This window comes from Nerophis ophidion, linkage group LG23, assembly GCF_033978795.1.
Source record: "Nerophis ophidion isolate RoL-2023_Sa linkage group LG23, RoL_Noph_v1.0, whole genome shotgun sequence".
Classification (NCBI taxonomy): domain Eukaryota; kingdom Metazoa; phylum Chordata; class Actinopteri; order Syngnathiformes; family Syngnathidae; genus Nerophis; species Nerophis ophidion.
The window spans coordinates 14,883,808-14,903,414 of NC_084633.1; the positions used below are offsets into that span (position 1 = coordinate 14,883,808).

Consider the following 19,607-nt stretch of genomic DNA (forward strand, 5'->3'; position numbering starts at 1 on the left):
GCGACATCTAGTGGACAAATTTAGAACAGCAGTTTATTTCATTCAAAAATTCTGAGATTTTGGCTCAATTTTATACTCAGCAAACTCATCCCACGGGCCGGATGAAACCTGTTCTCGGGCCTAATCCGCCCCCCCCGGGCCATACGTTTGACACCCCTGCTATATATAATATGTAAATGTTACATACATGTCATATTTTATATTGCTACTATGGTACATTTTTAGTTTACTATATACCTGCATTATTCTGTCCATACTTACCCTTTTTACAATATAATATAATATCATATAATGTAATATAATAATATAAAATGTCAGTATATATTATATACTGTACATATTATATGTAAATATTACATATATGTTATATTTTATATTGCTACTATGGTACATTTTTTGTTTACTTTATACCTGCATCATCCTTTCCATCCTTACCCTTTATATAATATAATATACTATAATATAATATAATATAATATCATTATATATTATATACGGTATATATAAAATGTAAATATTACATATATGGTATATTGCTACTATGGTACATTTTTAGTTTACTTTATACCTGCATTATCCATTTCATCCTTATCCTTTTTATAATATAATATAGTATAATAATATAACATCAGTATGTATTATATATTGTTTATATATTATGTAAATATTACATATATGGTATATTTTATTTTGCTACTATGGTACATTTTTAGTTTACTTTATACCTGCATTATCCTTTCCCTTTATATAATATAATACAGTAATATAAAATATCAGTATATATTATTTACTGTATATATAATATGTAAATTATACATATATGTTGTATTTTATATTGCTACTATGGTACATAGTTTAGTTTACTTTATACCTGCATTATCATTTCCATCCCTACCTTTTATGTAATATAATATAATAAAATATAATATAAAATATCAGTATATATGATATACTGTATACATGATTTGTAAATTTGACATATGTTATATTTTATATTGCTACTATAGTACATTTTTGTTTATTTTATACCTGTAATATCCTTTCCATCCTTGCCCTTTATATGATATATTACCTTACAATAATATAAAATATCAGTACATATTACATACTGTTGATATAATATGTAAATATTACATGTATGGTATATTTTGTATTGCTACTATAGTACATTTTTTGTTTATTTTATACCTGCATTATCCTTTCCATCCTTACCCTTTTTATAATACAATATCATATATTATAATAATGTAACATATCAGTATATATTATATACTGTATATAATATGTAAATATTAGAAGTTATTTTTGATTTTGCCCCTATGGTACTTTTTTTTTATATACTTGCATTATCCTTTCCATCCTTACCCTTTATATTATATTATATAATACAATATAATATAATAATATAATAAAAAATATCAGTATATATTATATACTGTTTATATAATAAGTAAATATTACATATATGTTATATTTGATTTTGCTACTATGGTACATTTTCTGTTTACTTTTTACCTGCATTATCCTTTCCATCCTTTCCCTTTATATAATATAATATAATAATATAAAATATCAGTATGTATTATATACTGTATATAAATATTACATATATGTTATATTTTATATCGCTACTATGGTATATTTTTTGGGTTACTTTATACCTGCATTATCCTTTCCATCCTTTATTACTCAGCTAATATCTTTTGTGGATCAATAAAGTTTGTCTAAGTCTAATACGTCTGGCATATTTAAACTTTTCATCCCATGCTGGTTGCAATAATATCTTAATAAATGTAATATTGATGTTTTGTAGCTGTTTAGTAGTAGAAAGTAATGGTCTCATCACTTTACAGGTCACAAACCTAACACTGTGATACCCCAACATGTCCAGCAGAGGGGGTAAAAGTTGACTTTATGTGCCACATTATTAGCTGCAGACTAGTTGAAAATGTCCCAAAATCTCCAAAATAATTGAAAGATTATCTCTTGATGCAGATTATGGAACTGTTCAGAATTGAAAAATGATTTAAAGTGTCATTGCCTAGAAATGAGTTGTGTTTTGCAGTCAGGAGAACCATCTGCCACTCTCCAGCGGGCATCATGGCGGAGCCAGCACCTTGGCTGCGGGTGAGTCAGCCTGCCGTGGCGATATATAGTTCCCAGGAGAGCTTTCTTCGCTTGGCAAAAGCTTTCCATTTACTGGCCCGCGCTCAGCACGTGTCACAAAGGGAATAATGAGCTTTTTGGGACTTTTGTGGTCTGACTCAGATGTACTTCTTTTCAAGTGCAGTAGTTGAGCAGCTAGCTACCAATTACTTTTATATTATGTATATATATACATTAATATATGTGTGTGTATGTATGTATGCATATGTATATATGTATATATATATATATATATATATATATATATATATATATATATATATATATATATGTATGTATGTGTATGTGTATGTATGTATGTATGTATGTATATATATATCTATATGTATGTATATATGTATGTATGTGTGTATGTATGTGTGTATGTATGTATGTAAGTATATATGTATGTATATGTATATATATATCTATGTATGTATATATATATGCATATATGTATTTAAATAAATTATATATTGTTCATAAATAAATACATAAGTCAAAATTACATGTCATCACATTGAATATATATATATGTGTGTATGTATGTAAAATGTAGCAATAAATAACAATAATAACTGCCATATTCTATATCTTTATTTAAAATGGTTCAATGTATAATTTACAAGGGTAATTAAACATGATGTTAATATATTCTAAAATCAAAACGAGTAATTGGAAATGCATGCTGTTCATTCAGGTGTTTTTTTTTTATTATATTATACATTTGGAGAAATAGTTTCATTTTATTTTATATTACTTTTTTTTAATTACAGATATAAAAATAGTTAACACAATTAAGAATTTGGGGACATTTTATTAAAAGCTGATGAATGTTTTATAGTATTTTTATCTATAATCAATACGTTATATTTTTAAACAAACATAATGCTACTTTATTCGATATTTAATAGTTAAAATAATTAATAAATTAATTATTACAACTATATAATAAAATACCTGTATATATTGTATAATATAATTAAACAACAAGTATTCAACATATGTATACAAAATAAATCCATAATACGATTTAGAATTGCATATAAATGTAGATATTAGATTATATTCATATGTAAAAAAAAAAAATAGTTTTCAGTATTAGAGACAATAGTTATAATCAATACAAATACTGTATATATAAAATATTTGGAATTATTTTCAACAATATTTAATACTCGTACGCACAGACCCTTGAGACACAAATTATTTATTCCACTCACACCAAAACTGGGTCAAATATACACTATATTGCCAAAAGTATTTGGCCACCTGCCTTTACTCACATTTGAACATAAAGTGCCGTCCCATGGAAATGTGTGAAAAGGTTTTGGTATCCTGGAGTATTCAAAGTTCCTTTCACTGGAACTAATAGGCCAAAGCCCAACTCCTTGAAAAACAACCCCGCACCATAATTCCTCCTCCACCAAATTTCACACTCGGCACAATGCAGTCCGAATTGTACCGTTCTTCTGGCAACCTCCAAACCCAGACTGGTCCATCAGATTGCCAGATGGAAAAGCAGGGTTCATCACTCCAGAGAAGGCGTCTACACTTCTCTAGAGTCCAGTGGTGACGTACTTACACTTTGCATTGGACTTGGTGATGTATGGCTTAGATACAGTTGCTCGGCCATGGAAACCCATTCCATGAAGCTCTCTGCGTACTGTACGTGGGCTAATTGGAAGGTCACATGACGTTCGGAGCTCTGTAGCAACTGACTGTGCAGAAAGTCTTTGCACGATGCACTTCTGTCAGTTTTAGTGGCCTAACACTTGGTGGCTGAGTTGCTGTTGTTCCCAAACTCTTCACGTTTCTTGTAATAAAGTTGACTTTGGAATATTTGAAATTTCACGACTGGATTTGTTGCACAGGTGGTGGAAGAGGAAGGGGTCCCACAAGGTTGGGAGTATGGGATTTTCCACAATGTTTTGGTATCCTGGAGCATTCAAAGTTTAATTCACTGGAACCAAAGGGCCAAGCCCAACTCCTGTAAAACAACCCCACACCACAATTCCTCCTCCACCAAATTTCACACTCGTCACAATGCAGCCCGAAATGTTCTCCTGGGAACCTCCAAACCCAGACTGGTCCATCACATTGCCAGATGGAAAAGGGGGGTTCATCACTCCAGAGAAGGCGTCTCCACTGCTCCAGAGTCCAGTGGTGACGTGCTTACACTTTGCATTGGACTTGGTGATGTATGGCTTAGATGCAGCTGCTCGGCCATGGAAACCCATTCCATGAAGCTCTCTGCGTACTGTACGTGGGCTGATTGGAAGGTCACATGACGTTCGGAGCTCTGTAGCAACTGACTGTGCAGAAAGTCTTTGCACGATGCACTTCTGTCAGTTTAAGTGGCCTAACACTTGGTGGCTGAGTTGCTGTTGTTCCCAAACTCTTCACGTTTCTTGTAATAAAGTTGACTTTGGAATATTTGAAATTTCACGACTGGATTTGTTGCACAGGTGGTGGGAGAGGAAGGGGTCCAACAAGGTTGGGAGTATGGAATTTTCCACAATGTTTTGGTATCCTGGAGCATTCAAAGTTTAATTCACTGGAACCAAAGGGCCAAGCCCAACTCCTGTAAAACAAACCCTCACCACAATTCCTCCTCCACCAAATCTCACACTCGTCACAATGCAGCCCGAAATGTTGTCCTGGGAACCTCCAAACCCAGACTGGTCCATCACATTGCCAGATGGAAAAGCAGGGTTCATCACTCCAGAGAAGGCGTCTCCACTGCTCTAGAGTCCAGTGGTGAGGTGCTTACACTTTGCATTGGACTTGGTGATGTATGGCTTAGATGCAGCTGCTCGGCCATGGAAACCCATTCCATGAAGCTCTCTGCGTACTGTACGTGGGCTGATTGGAAGGTCACATGACGTTCGGAGCTCTGTAGCAACTGACTGTGCAGAAAGTCTTTGCACGATGCACTTCTGTCAGTTTAAGTGGCCTAAAACTTGATGGCTGAGTTGCTGTTGTTCCCAAAATCTTCACTTTTCTTATAGTAAAATTGACTTTGGAATATATAGGAGCGAGGAAATTTCACGACTGGATTTGTTGCACAGGCGGCATCCTAGGACGGTTCCATGCTGGAAATCACTAAAAGCGGCCCATTTTTTCACGAATGTTTGCAGAAACAGTCTCCATGCCTAAGTCCTTGATTTTATACACCAGGCCAAGTGATTAGAACACATAATTCTCATTATTTGGATGGATGGCCAAATGCTTTTGGCAATATAGTGTATAATGATATAGATTACTTCAATTGTCTGTTGTAATGTCGAGTGTCCAGTATGAATCTGCATTTAAAACACGTTACCTTAAAGCCCATGTCGCCCTTCTTGCAGCACAAGCACGCCAGCATGACGAAGACGAAGGTGAAGAGGCCGGAAAAGGAGACGACGACGACGGCGAGGGATGAAGGCCACGACAGCTCGCTCAGCGGAGCTCCATCTGCGACGGCAAACACAAAGAGGCTTCCAAACTGTCATACAGGAAATGAAACGCGGCGTGGAGATAAAGGTAATCTTTCATTGGTGGCTTTAAGCATGGAAGAAGCATCATTTAATAATGATGATAATATAAAACCCTGTTTCCATATGAGTTGGGAAATTGTGTTTGATGTAAATATAAACAGAATACAATGATTTGCAAATCATTTTCAACCCATATTCAGTTGAATATGATACAAATACAACATATTTGATGTTCAATTTGGTAAAAAAAAATGTTTTTGGGGCAAATAATCATTAACTTTAGAATTTGATGCCAGCAACACGTGACAAAAGAAGTTTGGAAATGTGGCAATAAATACTGATAAAGTTGAGGAATGCTCATCAAACACTTATTTGGAACATCCCACAGGTGTGCAGGCTAATTGGGAACAGGTGGGTGCCATGATTGGGTATAAAAACAGCTTCCCAAAAATGCTCTGTCTTTCACAAGAAAGACAGAGCAACTGCCTGAGCAAATAGTCAAACAGTTTAAGAACAACGTTTCTCAAAGTGCAGTTGCAAGAAATTTAGGGATTTCAACATCTACGGTCCCTAATATCATCAAAGGGTTCAGAGAATCGTAAGCAGCATGGCAGGAAACCAACATTGAAGGCCGGTGACCTTCCATCCCTCAGACGGCACTGTATCAAAAACCGTCATCAATCTCTAAAGGATATCACCACATGGGCTCAGGAACACTTAAGGAAAACACTGTTACTAAATACAATTTGTCGCTACATCTGTAAGTGCAAGTTAAAGCTCTACTAGGCAAAGCGAAAGCCATTCATCAACAACATCCAGAAACGCTGCCGGCTTCTCTGGGCCCGAGATCATCTAAGATGGACTGACTAATAGACTCAAAAACTCAAAAACTCCTTTGTCCCACACGCCATTAGACCGTACAACTCCTCTCTGGGGCGGGGGGCAGGGGGTACTAGGATGTCAGGGGATGCAAAACAATAACAGTGCAATACGTTTTCATAACATGGTCACTACTGCCTACTTTGTCTTGTTATATTCTTATTTTATTGTTATATTTTTATTCCCATTGTTGCTTTTTATTTTTTATTCTTATTGTAATATTTCTCTATTTTGTTTCCATTTAAACCCCCATTATTTACTTTTTACTTTTATTTAAATTGATCTCAACTCTGTACACTGCTGCTGGAATTTTAATTTTCCTGAAGGAACTCTCCTGAAGGAATCAATAAAGTACTATCTATCTATCTATCTATCTATCTATCTATCTATCTATCTATCTATCTATCTATCTATCTATCTATCTATCTATCTATCTATCTATCTATCTATCCATCTATCTATCTGATGCAAAGTGGAAAAGTGTTCTGTGGTCTGAAAAGTCCACATTTCAAATTGTTTTTGGAAACTGTGGACATTTGTGTCTTCGGGAACAGAGAGGAAAAGAACCATCTGGATTGTTATCAACGCAAAGTTCAAAAGCCAGCATCTGTGATGGTATGGGGGTGCATTAGTGCCCAAGGCATGGGTAACTTACACATCTGTGAAGGCACCATTAATGCTGAAAGGTACATACAGGTTTTGGAACAACATATGCTGCCATCTAAGTGCCGTCTTTTTCATGGACGCCCCTGCTTATTTCAGCAAGGCAATGCAAAGCCACATTCAGCACGTGTTAAGACTGCGTGGCTTCGTAAAAAAAGAGTGGGGGTACTTTCCTGGCCCGCCTGCAGTCCAGATCTGTCTCCCATCGAAAATGTGTGGCGCATTTTGAAGCGTGAAATACGACAGCGGAGACCCCAGACTGTTGAACGACTGAAACTCTACATAAAACAAGAATGGGAAAGAATTCCACTTTCAAAGCTTCAACAATTAGTTTCCTCAGTTCCCAAACGTTTATTGAGTGTTGTTAAAATAAATGGTGATGTAACACAGTGGTGAACATGCCCTTTCCCAACTACTTTGGCACATGTTGCAGCCAGGAAATTCTAAGTTAATTATTATTTGCAAAAAACAAAAATTAAGTTTATGAGTTTGAACATCAAATATCTTGTCTTTGTAGTGCATTCAATTGAATATGGGTTGAAAAGAATTTGCAAATTATTAGATTCCGTTTATATTTACATGTAACACAATTTCCCAACTCATATGGAAACGGGTTTTATAATAAACATAATATATTCTATTTCCAATCCTATTGGGGACTAGTGGGAGTAATGGATAAAAAACAATGTTATACGTTATGAGGTGTTTCAAAACACTATGCATTCTTGTCAAAGTAAAGTAAAAAGTGTTTTGAAGCCTTTCACTGCGTGGATGATTAATATTAAGTCTCTCAGCCATTGTGTGCAAACAATAAGCGAGCATCTGGGGGCAAATAATCAGATGTGACAGTTTGCAGATTTTAATCTGATTAGTGTAGCGCCGTTTCCTGTCTGCGCCGATGACGCCAAAGAGCGAATAAGCAATGAAGGAGGTGCTTTGAATCAAGCAGGGGCGAAACAGGCAAAATTAACAAATTATATAACTAATCTGTTGCGGAGGGAATGTTCTGAACTCCTTTTTCCTTGCAGGCGATTGCAACCTGCTCAAAGTTACCGTATTTTCCGCACCATTGGGCGCACCGGATTATGAGGCGCACTGCCGATGAATGGTCTATTTTCGATCTTTTTTATATATAAGGAACACCGGATTATAGGACGCATTAAAGGAGTCATTAGGAACCAAATGTCCCTTTGGGACAGACGGCCCTATTGAATTTCTAAGGTTTTTTAAATTATTATTATATATATTTTTTTATTATTATACCACCGCCTCTTGAAGCTGTACTTTGACCTCCTTAACATGCTTTAAAACTCACCAAATTTGACACACAAGTCAGTACTGGCAATAATTGCTATCTAATCAAAAAAAACAAACCCAAAACTCAAAACTGCGCTCTAGCGCCCCTAGGAAGAAAACACAGACAAAAACTGTCTGTAACTTCTACTAGGAATGTCGTAGAAGCATGAAACAAAAACCACTATGTAGGTCTCAGTTAGACCCATATTTCATCCATTAAAACCCCCCGGCTAAAATCAACAGGAAATTTGCTATTCCCACTTCAATACAAAAGTTGGTTGAAAAATAATGTTGCTTTTTTTCAAACATTATCTCCTCTGAGCCCGTTTGTCGTTCCGGCTTCAAATAAGCACAGAAGAGAGATTGAACCCTTCTGATTAAAAGTTTAAGAAATAGTTTTAATTACTACCCCGGTTTGGATTTTATGAGCCCGCAAAGAACCATTGCGCTGCTCCTGTTGTCACAAAATGGCGGCTTTCTGTTTAGACAAAACTGTAGGACTGTCATACACACATGAAACAAAAACCTTAATGTAGGTCTCACTGAGACCTATATTTCATACACTGACCGCCCCCAACTAAAATCAACAGGAAGTTTGCTATTGCCACTTCAATACATCAACTGCATTACATTCACCATGCATTAGAGTCTCAAAATGGCAACACCAAGGTGTCCTTATAAAATGCCCAAGCCACTTTACAACTGTTATTACTATGAGACTGATGTATAACACATGTGTATAAAACTTTTTCTCTGTGTAATAATCCATCCATCCATCTTCTACCGCTTATCTGGGGCTTGGGTCCCGGGGCAGCAGCCAAAGCGGTCCCGTCCATCGCTGCTTGCAGCTTTAATATTTTAATTGTTTTTTCTAAGTGTAAAACACTTCCTTGTGGTCTACATAACATGTAAAGGTGTTTTTTTGGTCAAAATGTTGAATAGATGATGTTTTATGGATCATCTTCAAGCCGCTTTCTGACAGTCGCTTTCAGATTCGCAGTTTTTTGGGCGGTCTTATTTACGTGGCTCACCTTCGCCAGCGTCTTCTCCCCGTCATCTTTGTTGTAGCGGTGTAGCGTGCAAGGACGGGAGTAGAAAAAGTGTCAAAAGATGACGCTAACTGTTTTAATGACATTCAGACTTTACGCCAATCGATAACGGAGCAGAATCTCCTTACCCTTAAACAACCACACCGGAAATGTGTCCCGTGAAAAAACGTCTGCAATAACTACAGTTCCTTGGGCGAATAATATAAAGTCACTATACCGGTATGTTTTAGCGCTTTTGTCAGAGTAATTGTCTGTAAATTATCACAAAACTTTGCATTGCCATGAGTTCCCAGCGGGAGGACAAATGCTGTCTTTGATCTCACCAATCAAAAGGCTTGTAAAAGTCGACTGCGTAGGATGGGAAGCGACATGAAGGTGTCAGTTTCTTTGATTTTTTTTGTAATCCACAGGGAGATTTTGTCTTGACCCGAGATCTACAAAGCGGAAGCAGGACCTGACCCCCCCTGCAGGCACCTTTTCTTTGAACTGTTTTGTAACCAAAGCCGACGGAGACCCAGATTTGGTACGGCATGGCATCATAAGCTCGCTGAATTCTGATTGGATACAAACTAAAACTAAACACAACAGAACTTGAAGGAGAATAACATGACTTGAAGAGAATATGAATACTTTTTGATGGTAAGGGAAAGTAAATAAAAGAAATGTTTAATCTTTAATTTTGATAATGATTTCTGGTTGTGTTAGGCCAGCAGAGAAGGCCCACTGGGTGTGAGTTTTCCTTGCCCTTTTGTGGGTTCTTCCGAGGATGTTGTAGTCGTAATGATTTGTGCAGTCCTTTGAGACATTTGTGATTTGGGGCTATATAAATAAACATTGATTGATGATTGATTGATTGAGTGTTGGAGAGATCCGGAAACAAACGGATTTCAACATGGATGCTTTGTTTGCTACATTCCGTTGGCCCTGCGATGAGGTGGCGACTTGTCCAGGGTGTACGCCGCCTTCCGCCCGATTATAGCTGAGATAGGCGCCAGCGCCCCCCACAACCCCAAAAAAAGGGAATAAGCAGTAGAAAATGGATGGATGGGATGGATGCTTCGTTTGCTACATTCCCCTTGAAACGGTGAGTAAAACCACTGCTTTTTTAAGATAATGGTAAATTGTAACCGTTTTTTAAAGGGGAATTGCACTTTTTTAGGGGGTAATTTTGCCCATAGTTCACACTCCCCAACGTGAAACCAGAATATACGTCTTTCTGTTTTTATGCATTCTAAATTGAGGTGGCTAACAATGAAGCTACGCATATTCGTAACAGTGTTAAAGTTGTTTATACGGCCACCCTCAGTGTGACCTGTATGGCTGTTGACCAAGTATGCCTTGCATTCACTTGTGAGCGTCTGTTAAAGCTGCAAATATGATGGGACATCGGGGGCGGTACCTCTGGATTGGCAGACCGGGGTGGTGGTTCCTCTCTTTAAGAAGGGGGACCGGAGGGTGTGTTCCAACTATCGTGGGATCACACTCCTCAGCCTTCCCGGTAAGGATTATTCAGGTGTACTGGAGAGGAGGCTACGCCGGATAGTCGAACCTCAGATTCAGGAGGAACAGTGTGGTTTTCGTCCTGGTCGTGGAACTGTGGACCAGCTCTATACTCTCGGCAGGGTTCTTGAGGGTGCATGGGAGTTTGCTCAACCAGTCTACATGTGCTTCGTGGACTTGGAGAAGGCATTCGACCGTGTCCCTCGGGAAGTCCTGTGGGGAGTGCTCAGAGAGTATGGGGTATCGGACTGTCTTATTGTGGCGGTCCGTTCCCTGTACGATCAGTGCCAGAGCTTGGTCCGCATTGCCGGCAGTAAGTCGAACACATTTCCAGTGAGGGTTGGACTCCGCCAAGGCTGTCCTTTGTCACCGATTCTGTTCATAACTTTTATGGACAGAATTTCTAGGCGCAGTCAAGGCGTTGAGGGGTTCCGGTTTGGTGACCGCAGGATTAGGTCTCTGCTTTTTGCAGATGATGTGGTCCTGATGGCTTCATCTGACCGGGATCTTCAGCTCTCACTGGATCGGTTCGCAGCCGAGTGTGAAGCGACCGGAATGAGAATCAGCAGCTCCAAGTCCGAGTCCATGGTTCTCGCCCGGAAAAGGGTGGAATGCCATCTCCGGGTTGGGGAGGAGACCCTGCTCCAGGTGGAGGAGTTCAAGTACCTAGGAGTCTTGTTCACGAGTGGGGGAAGAGTGGATCGTGAGATCGACAGGCGGATCGGTGCGGCGTCTTCAGTAATGCGGACGTTGTACCGATCCGTTGTGGTGAAGAAGGAGCTGAGCCCGAAGGCAAAGCTCTCAATTTACCGGTCGATCTACGTTCCCATCTTCACCTATGGTCATGAGCTTTGGGTCATGACCGAAAGGATAAGGTCACGGGTACAAGCGGCCGAAATGAGTTTCCTCCGCCGTGTGGCGGGGCTCTCCCTTAGAGATAGGGTGAGAAGCTCTGCCATCCGGGAGGAACTCAAAGTAGAGCCGCTGCTCCTTCACATCGAGAGGAGCCAGATGAGGTGGTTCGGGCATCTGGTCAGGATGCCACCCGAACGCCTCCCTAGGGAGGTGTTTAGGGCACGTCCAACCGGTAGGAGGCCACGGGGAAGACCAAGGACACGTTGGGAAGACTATGTCTCCCGACTGGCCTGGGAACGCCTCGGGATCCCCCGGGAAGAGCTAGACGAAGTGGCTGGGGAGAGGGAAGTCTGGGTTTCCTTGCTTAGGCTGTTGCCCCCGCGACCCGACCTCGGATAAGCGGAAGAAGATGGATGGATGGGCCGACAGGCTGTTTGTGAAGACAGGTTGTAGTGGAAATCGGGAAAATGGTTGCCCCGGGAGATTTTCGGGAGGGGCACTGAAATTCGGAAGTCTCCCGGAAAAATCCGGAGGGTTGGCAAGTATGCTCTGCTGGTTGCATCCAAAATTCCACGTCAGATAGCCCCCAGAAATCAACTTGTGACATCAAGAATAACTTTTTAACAAACTCTGGGAGCAAACTCAGAACAAGAGCTCTATTTCATTATCGGCCCCCCGGGGAACAACTGCGTATTGATTTTGCGGTAATCGTTAAATGCTTTAAAATGACTCACTGAGGTATTTAATATTAAGACGTTTGACGTGAAGCGCCATTTCCTGGTGCAGCAAAATCCCATGCAAACCTGCTCCAGGATCGACAGAGAATGTGGGCACTGAGCCATAACACGTCGCCATGGTAACAACCTTCCCCGAGCCATGGGGGTATTAGCTTGATTGGCTTTTACGGAGAAACAAGGCTCATGCACACCCCTGTGATTCATTCCTCAAGCTCACAAATGCATTTTTGTGTGTGTGTGTGTTTGTGTGTGTGTATTTGTGTGAGTCAACCGCCCTTCCTCCTACTGTATACCGAAGCTTAAGGAGGTTACAAAGCTTAACCGAACATTGTGCCTTTTATGTGCTCTTTTTTTTTTTTGTTTGTTTGTTTTGCTTTGTCTAATATATGGAGCCGTCCCATGATGCACCTTGCAGGGGAGGAGGCGGGCTGTGCAGATGCTGATGACACGCTCAGGAGGGGAGGCGCAGTGACATGAAATGTGGGGAATATAAAGTGGGTCCTCCTGATTCTGCGGAGCTGCCTAAGATTGTGCACGACTACTTAATACACAACCTCTGAAAGAGAATCAGTGTTTTTAGCTGATGTTTGTTATTGTAATATCCCAATTAACGTAACATTCACTATTTCCACGATCATGCGTTATTCATTTGCATGTTTTGCAAGTTTTTAAGCAGCATTTCTACTGTTTTTTAGTGGCACTCATTCAGTTCATTGGAGGAAAAAAAGTACTTCCTGAAAATAATCTATCCATCCATTTAATGTAATTTAATCTATTTGCATTATAGAATCACATGGATACTTCCCGTCGTACACCATGATGTTTTTCAAAGGAATACAATGTTTTTACCCCAAAAATGTTTTACTTTTACACTTTTTCCTTAAAGGTGCTGTTTGTAACTTTCTCAATGTTATAATTGTCATACTAAAATATGTATCAAGAACACCACTGGTTAGGCGAATAGGTAATGTTTATTTTTATTTTTTAATTGTCTGTATTGTTTTACAAATACTAATTATATTGAATAAAAATTGCTCGTCGGTCTGGAAATTAGTCTAACGTTCATCACCGCAGTCCCAGACATGCATGCATATATATATATATATATATATATATATATATATATATATATATATATATGTATATGTATATGTGTATGTATATATATATATATATATATATATATATATATATATATATATATATATATATATATATATATATATATATAAATATATGGATACAGGGGCGCCGAAAAAGGGGGGTAAAGGAGACGGAATCTAGGGGCCCATGATGGAGTGGGGCCCAGAGAGGCCCCTAAGGATGATGAAATTTTATGAAATTATGTGTTGGTGGCCCTGTAAAGAATTTTTTCATGGGGCCCAAAATCCCTAGCGGCGCCCCTATATATATATGTGTGTGTATATATACATATGCATATGTACATATATATGTATGTATATATATAAATGTATATGTATATATATATATATATACACACACACACACACACATATATATTTATATATATGTACAAACCCCGTTTCCAAATGAGTTGGGAAATTGTGTTAGATGTAAATATAAACGGAATACAATCATTTGCAAATCATTTTCAACCCATATTCAGCTGAATATGCTACAAAGACAACATATTTGATGTTCAAACTGATAAACATTTATTTTTTTGCAAATAATCATTATATATATATATATATATATATATATATATATATATATATACATATATATATATATATATATATATATATACATAACTTGGACCCGAGACAGAAGAACGAAAAGGGGCAGGCTTATATAAGGCAGTGATCAGTAGAAACAGGTGTGCGAGAACCAAGAGTAGCAGGTGGAAACAATATGCGGCCGTGGTGACGAAGCAAACAGAAAATAAGGAAGTCCAAACAACAGAATGTGAATAAAGGAACAAAGCTACAATATGTGATGATCCGACCGTCGGATCACAACATATAGGTTGAAAAGGATTTGCAAATAATTGTATTATGTTTTTATTTACCATTTCCACAACGTGCCAACTTCACTGGTTTGGGGTTTCGTACATAATTCTATCAAAAAATGTCTCCTTTCGGCGTGTTTAAAGCGGCCTCATTATAGAGATGCATGTTGTCAAGTAATCAATTATGGAAGGCTGCCAGTAAAAGATTCATCAATATTTGAAGACTTGCTTGGCTAAGAATGTCATTGTCACTCAGTGGAACACTTTTGGAAAGAAAACCAAACGTGTGACGGGGAAATCAGCGAGGAAAAAAAAATGTTGTGTTCCATGTGTGTTGTATGTCTTGTATTTTCTCGATGAATCATGAATGAGACGTGGAGCAGGGGCGGGGGGTGGGGCTTATGGTTGCTCGGCAACAAGCAGCATCAGATGCCCAGCCGCCAATGGGAGCGCACGTAAAGCGGTGTGATCCAAAAACAACGTCTTAATGTGAGGGACATGGAGCTAAAATATAGTTGGGGGGGGGGATTGTCAGATTGATTTATGTGGGACTGACGAGAGTGCTGACAAGCAGAAAATCACCCGAGTCTCCCTGAGTGTGCGTTTCCACTGAGGACAATGCTGCAGGGGGGACTACAAGCTCATCCATCTGCCTGGTTTCTACCCGCCAATGACCCATGCTTATGGGACTGTTGTGTCCTGCTCATTGGGGCTAGAATGTGAGGGAAAATGAAGGTAAAAATAAAAAAATTAAAAATTAAGACTAAGTAATAATGTACCACGAAAAATAAAGAAGTAATATTACAAAAAAGTACTGTGTTTTAAATATTTTGACTGAACATGACTTAATTAGATCAGGTGTCTGTGTGTGTGTGTGTTTGGGGGGGGCTATTTTGTGTATTTTGCAAGAATAAAGTTCTCCTAAAAAGATAACTTTGTTCCAGTAATATATTACGACTCTAATTTTGTCAAATTATGAAATTTTAATAATTTCTGGTCATATTTATTTTCACTTCTAGTGTTTTTTTGTTGTTGTTGTGTAGTTTTTTTTTCAGTATTTACCACTTTAAAAAAAAATTCCAATACAATATTACTACTCTAATTTTGTGAAATTATATATTTTTTTTATAATTTCTGGAACTATTTATTTTCACTTTTAGTGTTTTTTCTTACAATATTTACCGCTTAAAAAAAAAGTTCCAATACAATATTACAACTGTAATTCTGTAAAATTATGACATTTTTAATAATTTCTGGTATTTATTTTCACTTTTAGTGTTTTTTCTTACAATATTTTTACCACTTTCAAAAAAAAATGTTCCAAAACAATATAACTGTAATTCTGTAAAATTATGACATTTTTAATAATTTCTGGTACTATTTATTTTCACTTTTAGTGTTTTTTTTTCTTACAATACTTACCACTTAAAAAAAAAATGTTCCAATACAATATTACAACTATAATTCTGTAAAAATATGACATTTTTAATAATTTCTGGTACTATTTATTTTCACTTTTAGTGTTTTTTTTTCTTACAATATTTACCACTTAAAAAAAAAAAAAGTTCCAATACAATATTACAACTGTAATTCTGTAAAATTATGACATTTTTAATAATTTCTGGTACTATTTATTTTCACTTCTAGTGTTTTTTCTTACAATATTTACCACTTTAAAAAAAAAAAGTTCCAATACAACATTACAACTGTAAATCTGTAAAATTATGACATTTTTAATAATTTCTGGTACTATTTATTTTCGCATTTAGTGTTTTTTCTTACAATATTTACCACTTAAAAAAAAGTTCCAATACAATATTACAACTGTAATTCTGTAAAATTATGACATTTTTAATAATTTCTGGCACTATTTATTTTCACTTTTTGTGTTTTTTCTTACAATATTTACCACTTTAAAAGAAATGTTCCGTTACAATTTTACAGTTTAGATTTGTAAAGTTATGATATATTGATTATTTATGGTAATATTTATTTGCACTTATAGTGTTTTTCTTACAATATTCACCACTTTAAAAAATGTTCCAATACAATATTACAACTCTAATTTTGTAAAATTATGACTTTTCATTAATTTCTGGTAATATTCATTTTCACTCCTAGCATTTTTCTTACAATATTTACCACTTTAAAAACATGTTCACAATATTACAACATACATTTTGCTAATTTATGACATTTTATTAATTTTTGGTTCCATTACAGTATTACAACTCAGATTTGTAAGTTTATGAGATTTTAATCATTTCTGGTAATACATTTTTTCACTTCTAGTGTTTTTCTTACAATATTTACCACTTAATTTTTTTTCCATTACAATATTACAACTGTAATTCTGTAAAATTATGACATTTTTAATAATTTCTAGTAATATTCATTTTCACTTTTAATATTTTTTATTACAATATTTACCATTTTCAAAACATGTTCCAATACAATATTACAACACTAATTTTGTAAAATTATGACATTTTAATAATTTATGGTAATATTTATGTTCACTCAATGTTTTTCTTACCATATTTAACACTTTAAAACATTTGCTTTAAAATATTAAATCTCTGATTTGTAAAATGAAAACATTTTACACATTTTTGGTAATATTTATTTTGACTTTTAGGGTTTTTTCTTACAATATTTACCACTTTAAAGAAAATTCCAATACGATATTACAACTCTAACTTTGCCAAATTATGACATTTAAATAATGTCTGGTAATATTTACTTTTTTTCTTACAATATTTACCACTTAAAAAAAAAAGTTCCATTACAATATTACAACTCAGATTTGTAAGGTTATGAGATTTTAATAATTTCTGGTAATACTTATTTTCACTTCTAGTGTTTTCTTACAATATTTACCACTTAAAAAATGTTCCTATACAATATTACAACTTAAATTTGGTAAAATTATGACATCTTAATAATTTTTTGGTAATATTTATTTTCACTCCTAGTGTTTTTCTTACAATATTTACCACTTAAAAATATTTTCCAATACAATATTACAACTGTAAAATGATGACATTTTATTAATTGCTGGTAATATCTATATTCACTCCTAATGTTGTTTCTTACAATATTTACCACTTTAAAAAAAATCCATTACAATATTACAACTCAGATTTGTAAAATTAGGACATTTTAATCATTTTTGGTAATATTTATTTTCACTTCTAGGGTTTTTTCTTATAATATTTACCCCTTTAAAAAAATATTCCGTTACAATATTCCAACTCGGATTTGTAAAATGATGACATTTTAATAATTTCTGGTAATATTTACTTCCACTTTTAGTGTTTTTCTTACAATATTTACAACTTAAAAAAATGTCCCAATACAATATTGCAACTCTCATTTTGTAAAATTATGACATTTTAATAATTTATGTTAATATTTACTTTCACTTTTAGTGTTTTTCTTACAATATTTACCACTTAAAAAAAAAAAAGTTCCAATACAATATTACAACTCAGATTTGTAAAATTAGGACATTTTAATCATTTTTGGTAATATTTATTTTCACTTTTAGGGTTTTCTCTTACAATATTTACCCCTTTAAAAAAATATTCCGTTACAATATTACAACTCAGATTTGTAAAATGATGACATTTTAATAATTTCTGGTAATATTTACTTTCACTTTTAGTGTTTTTCTTACAATATTTACCACTTAAAAAAAAAAAGTTCCAATACAATATTATAACTCAGATTTGTAAAATTAGGACATTTTAATCATTTTTGGTAATATTTATTTTCACTTTTAGGGTTTTTTCTTACAATATTTACCCCTTTAAAAAAATATTCCGTTACAATATTACAACTCAGATTTGTAAAATGATGACATTTTAATAATTTCTGGTAATATTTACTTCCACTTTTAGTGTTTTTCTTACAATATTTACAACTTAAAAAAATGTCCCAATACAATATTGCAACTCTCATTTTGTAAAATTATGACATTTTAATAATTTATGGTAATATTTACTTTCACTTTTAGTGTTTTTCTTATAATATTTACTGCTTTATATAAATGTCTCAATTCAATATTGCAACTTTAATTTTCAAAAATTATGACATTTTAATAATTTCTGGTAATATTCACTGTCACTTTTAGATTTTTTCTTACAATATTTACCACTTAAAAAAAAAAAAGTTCCAATACAATATTACAACTCAGATTTGTAAAATTAGGACATTTTAATCATTTTTGGTAATATTTATTTTCACTTGTAGGGTTTTTTCTTACAATATTTACCCCTTTAAAAAAAATATTCCGTTACAATATTCCAACTCGGATTTGTAAAATGATGACATTTGAATAATTTCTGGTAACATTTACTTGCACTTTTAGTGTTTTTCTTACAATATTTACCACTTAAAAAAATGTCCCAATACAATATTGCAACTCTCATTTTGTAAAATTATGACATTTTAATAATTTATGGTAATATTTACTTTCACTTTTAGTGTTTTTTTTATAATATTTACTGCTTTATATAAATGTCCCAATTCAAATTTGCAACTTTAATTTTCTAAAATTATGACATTTTAATAATTTCTGGTAATATTCACTGTCACTTTTAGATTTTTTCTTACAATATTTACCACTTAAAAAAAAAAAAGTTCCAATACAATATTACAACTCAGATTTGTAAAATTATGACATTTTAATAATTTCTGGTAATATTTATTTTCACTTTTAGGGTTTTTTCTTACAATATTTACCCCTTTAAAAAAATATTCCGTTACAATATTACAACTCAGATTTGTAAAATTGACATTTTAATAATTTCTGGTAATATTTACTTTCACTTTTAGTGTTTTTCTTACAATATTTACAACTTAAAAAAATGTCCCAATACAATATTGCAACTCTCATTTTGTAAAATTATGACATTTTAATAATTTATGTTAATATTTACTTTCACTTTTAGTGTTTTTCTTACAATATTTACCACTTAAAAAAAAAAAAGTTCCAATACAATATTACAACTCAGATTTGTAAAAT

General features: G+C 34.9%; 1 protein-coding gene across 1 annotated transcript in view; it reads right to left on the minus strand.

The window, feature by feature from the left end:
- Positions 1-19,607, minus strand: part of aatka (apoptosis-associated tyrosine kinase a) — an 86,614-nt gene that overhangs the window by 39,234 nt on the left and 27,773 nt on the right. Inside the window, exon 2 of the mRNA XM_061884947.1 lies at positions 5,471-5,604. Within this exon, the coding sequence (XP_061740931.1) occupies positions 5,471-5,604 (134 nt within the window). The remainder of the gene's footprint in view (positions 1-5,470; positions 5,605-19,607) is intronic.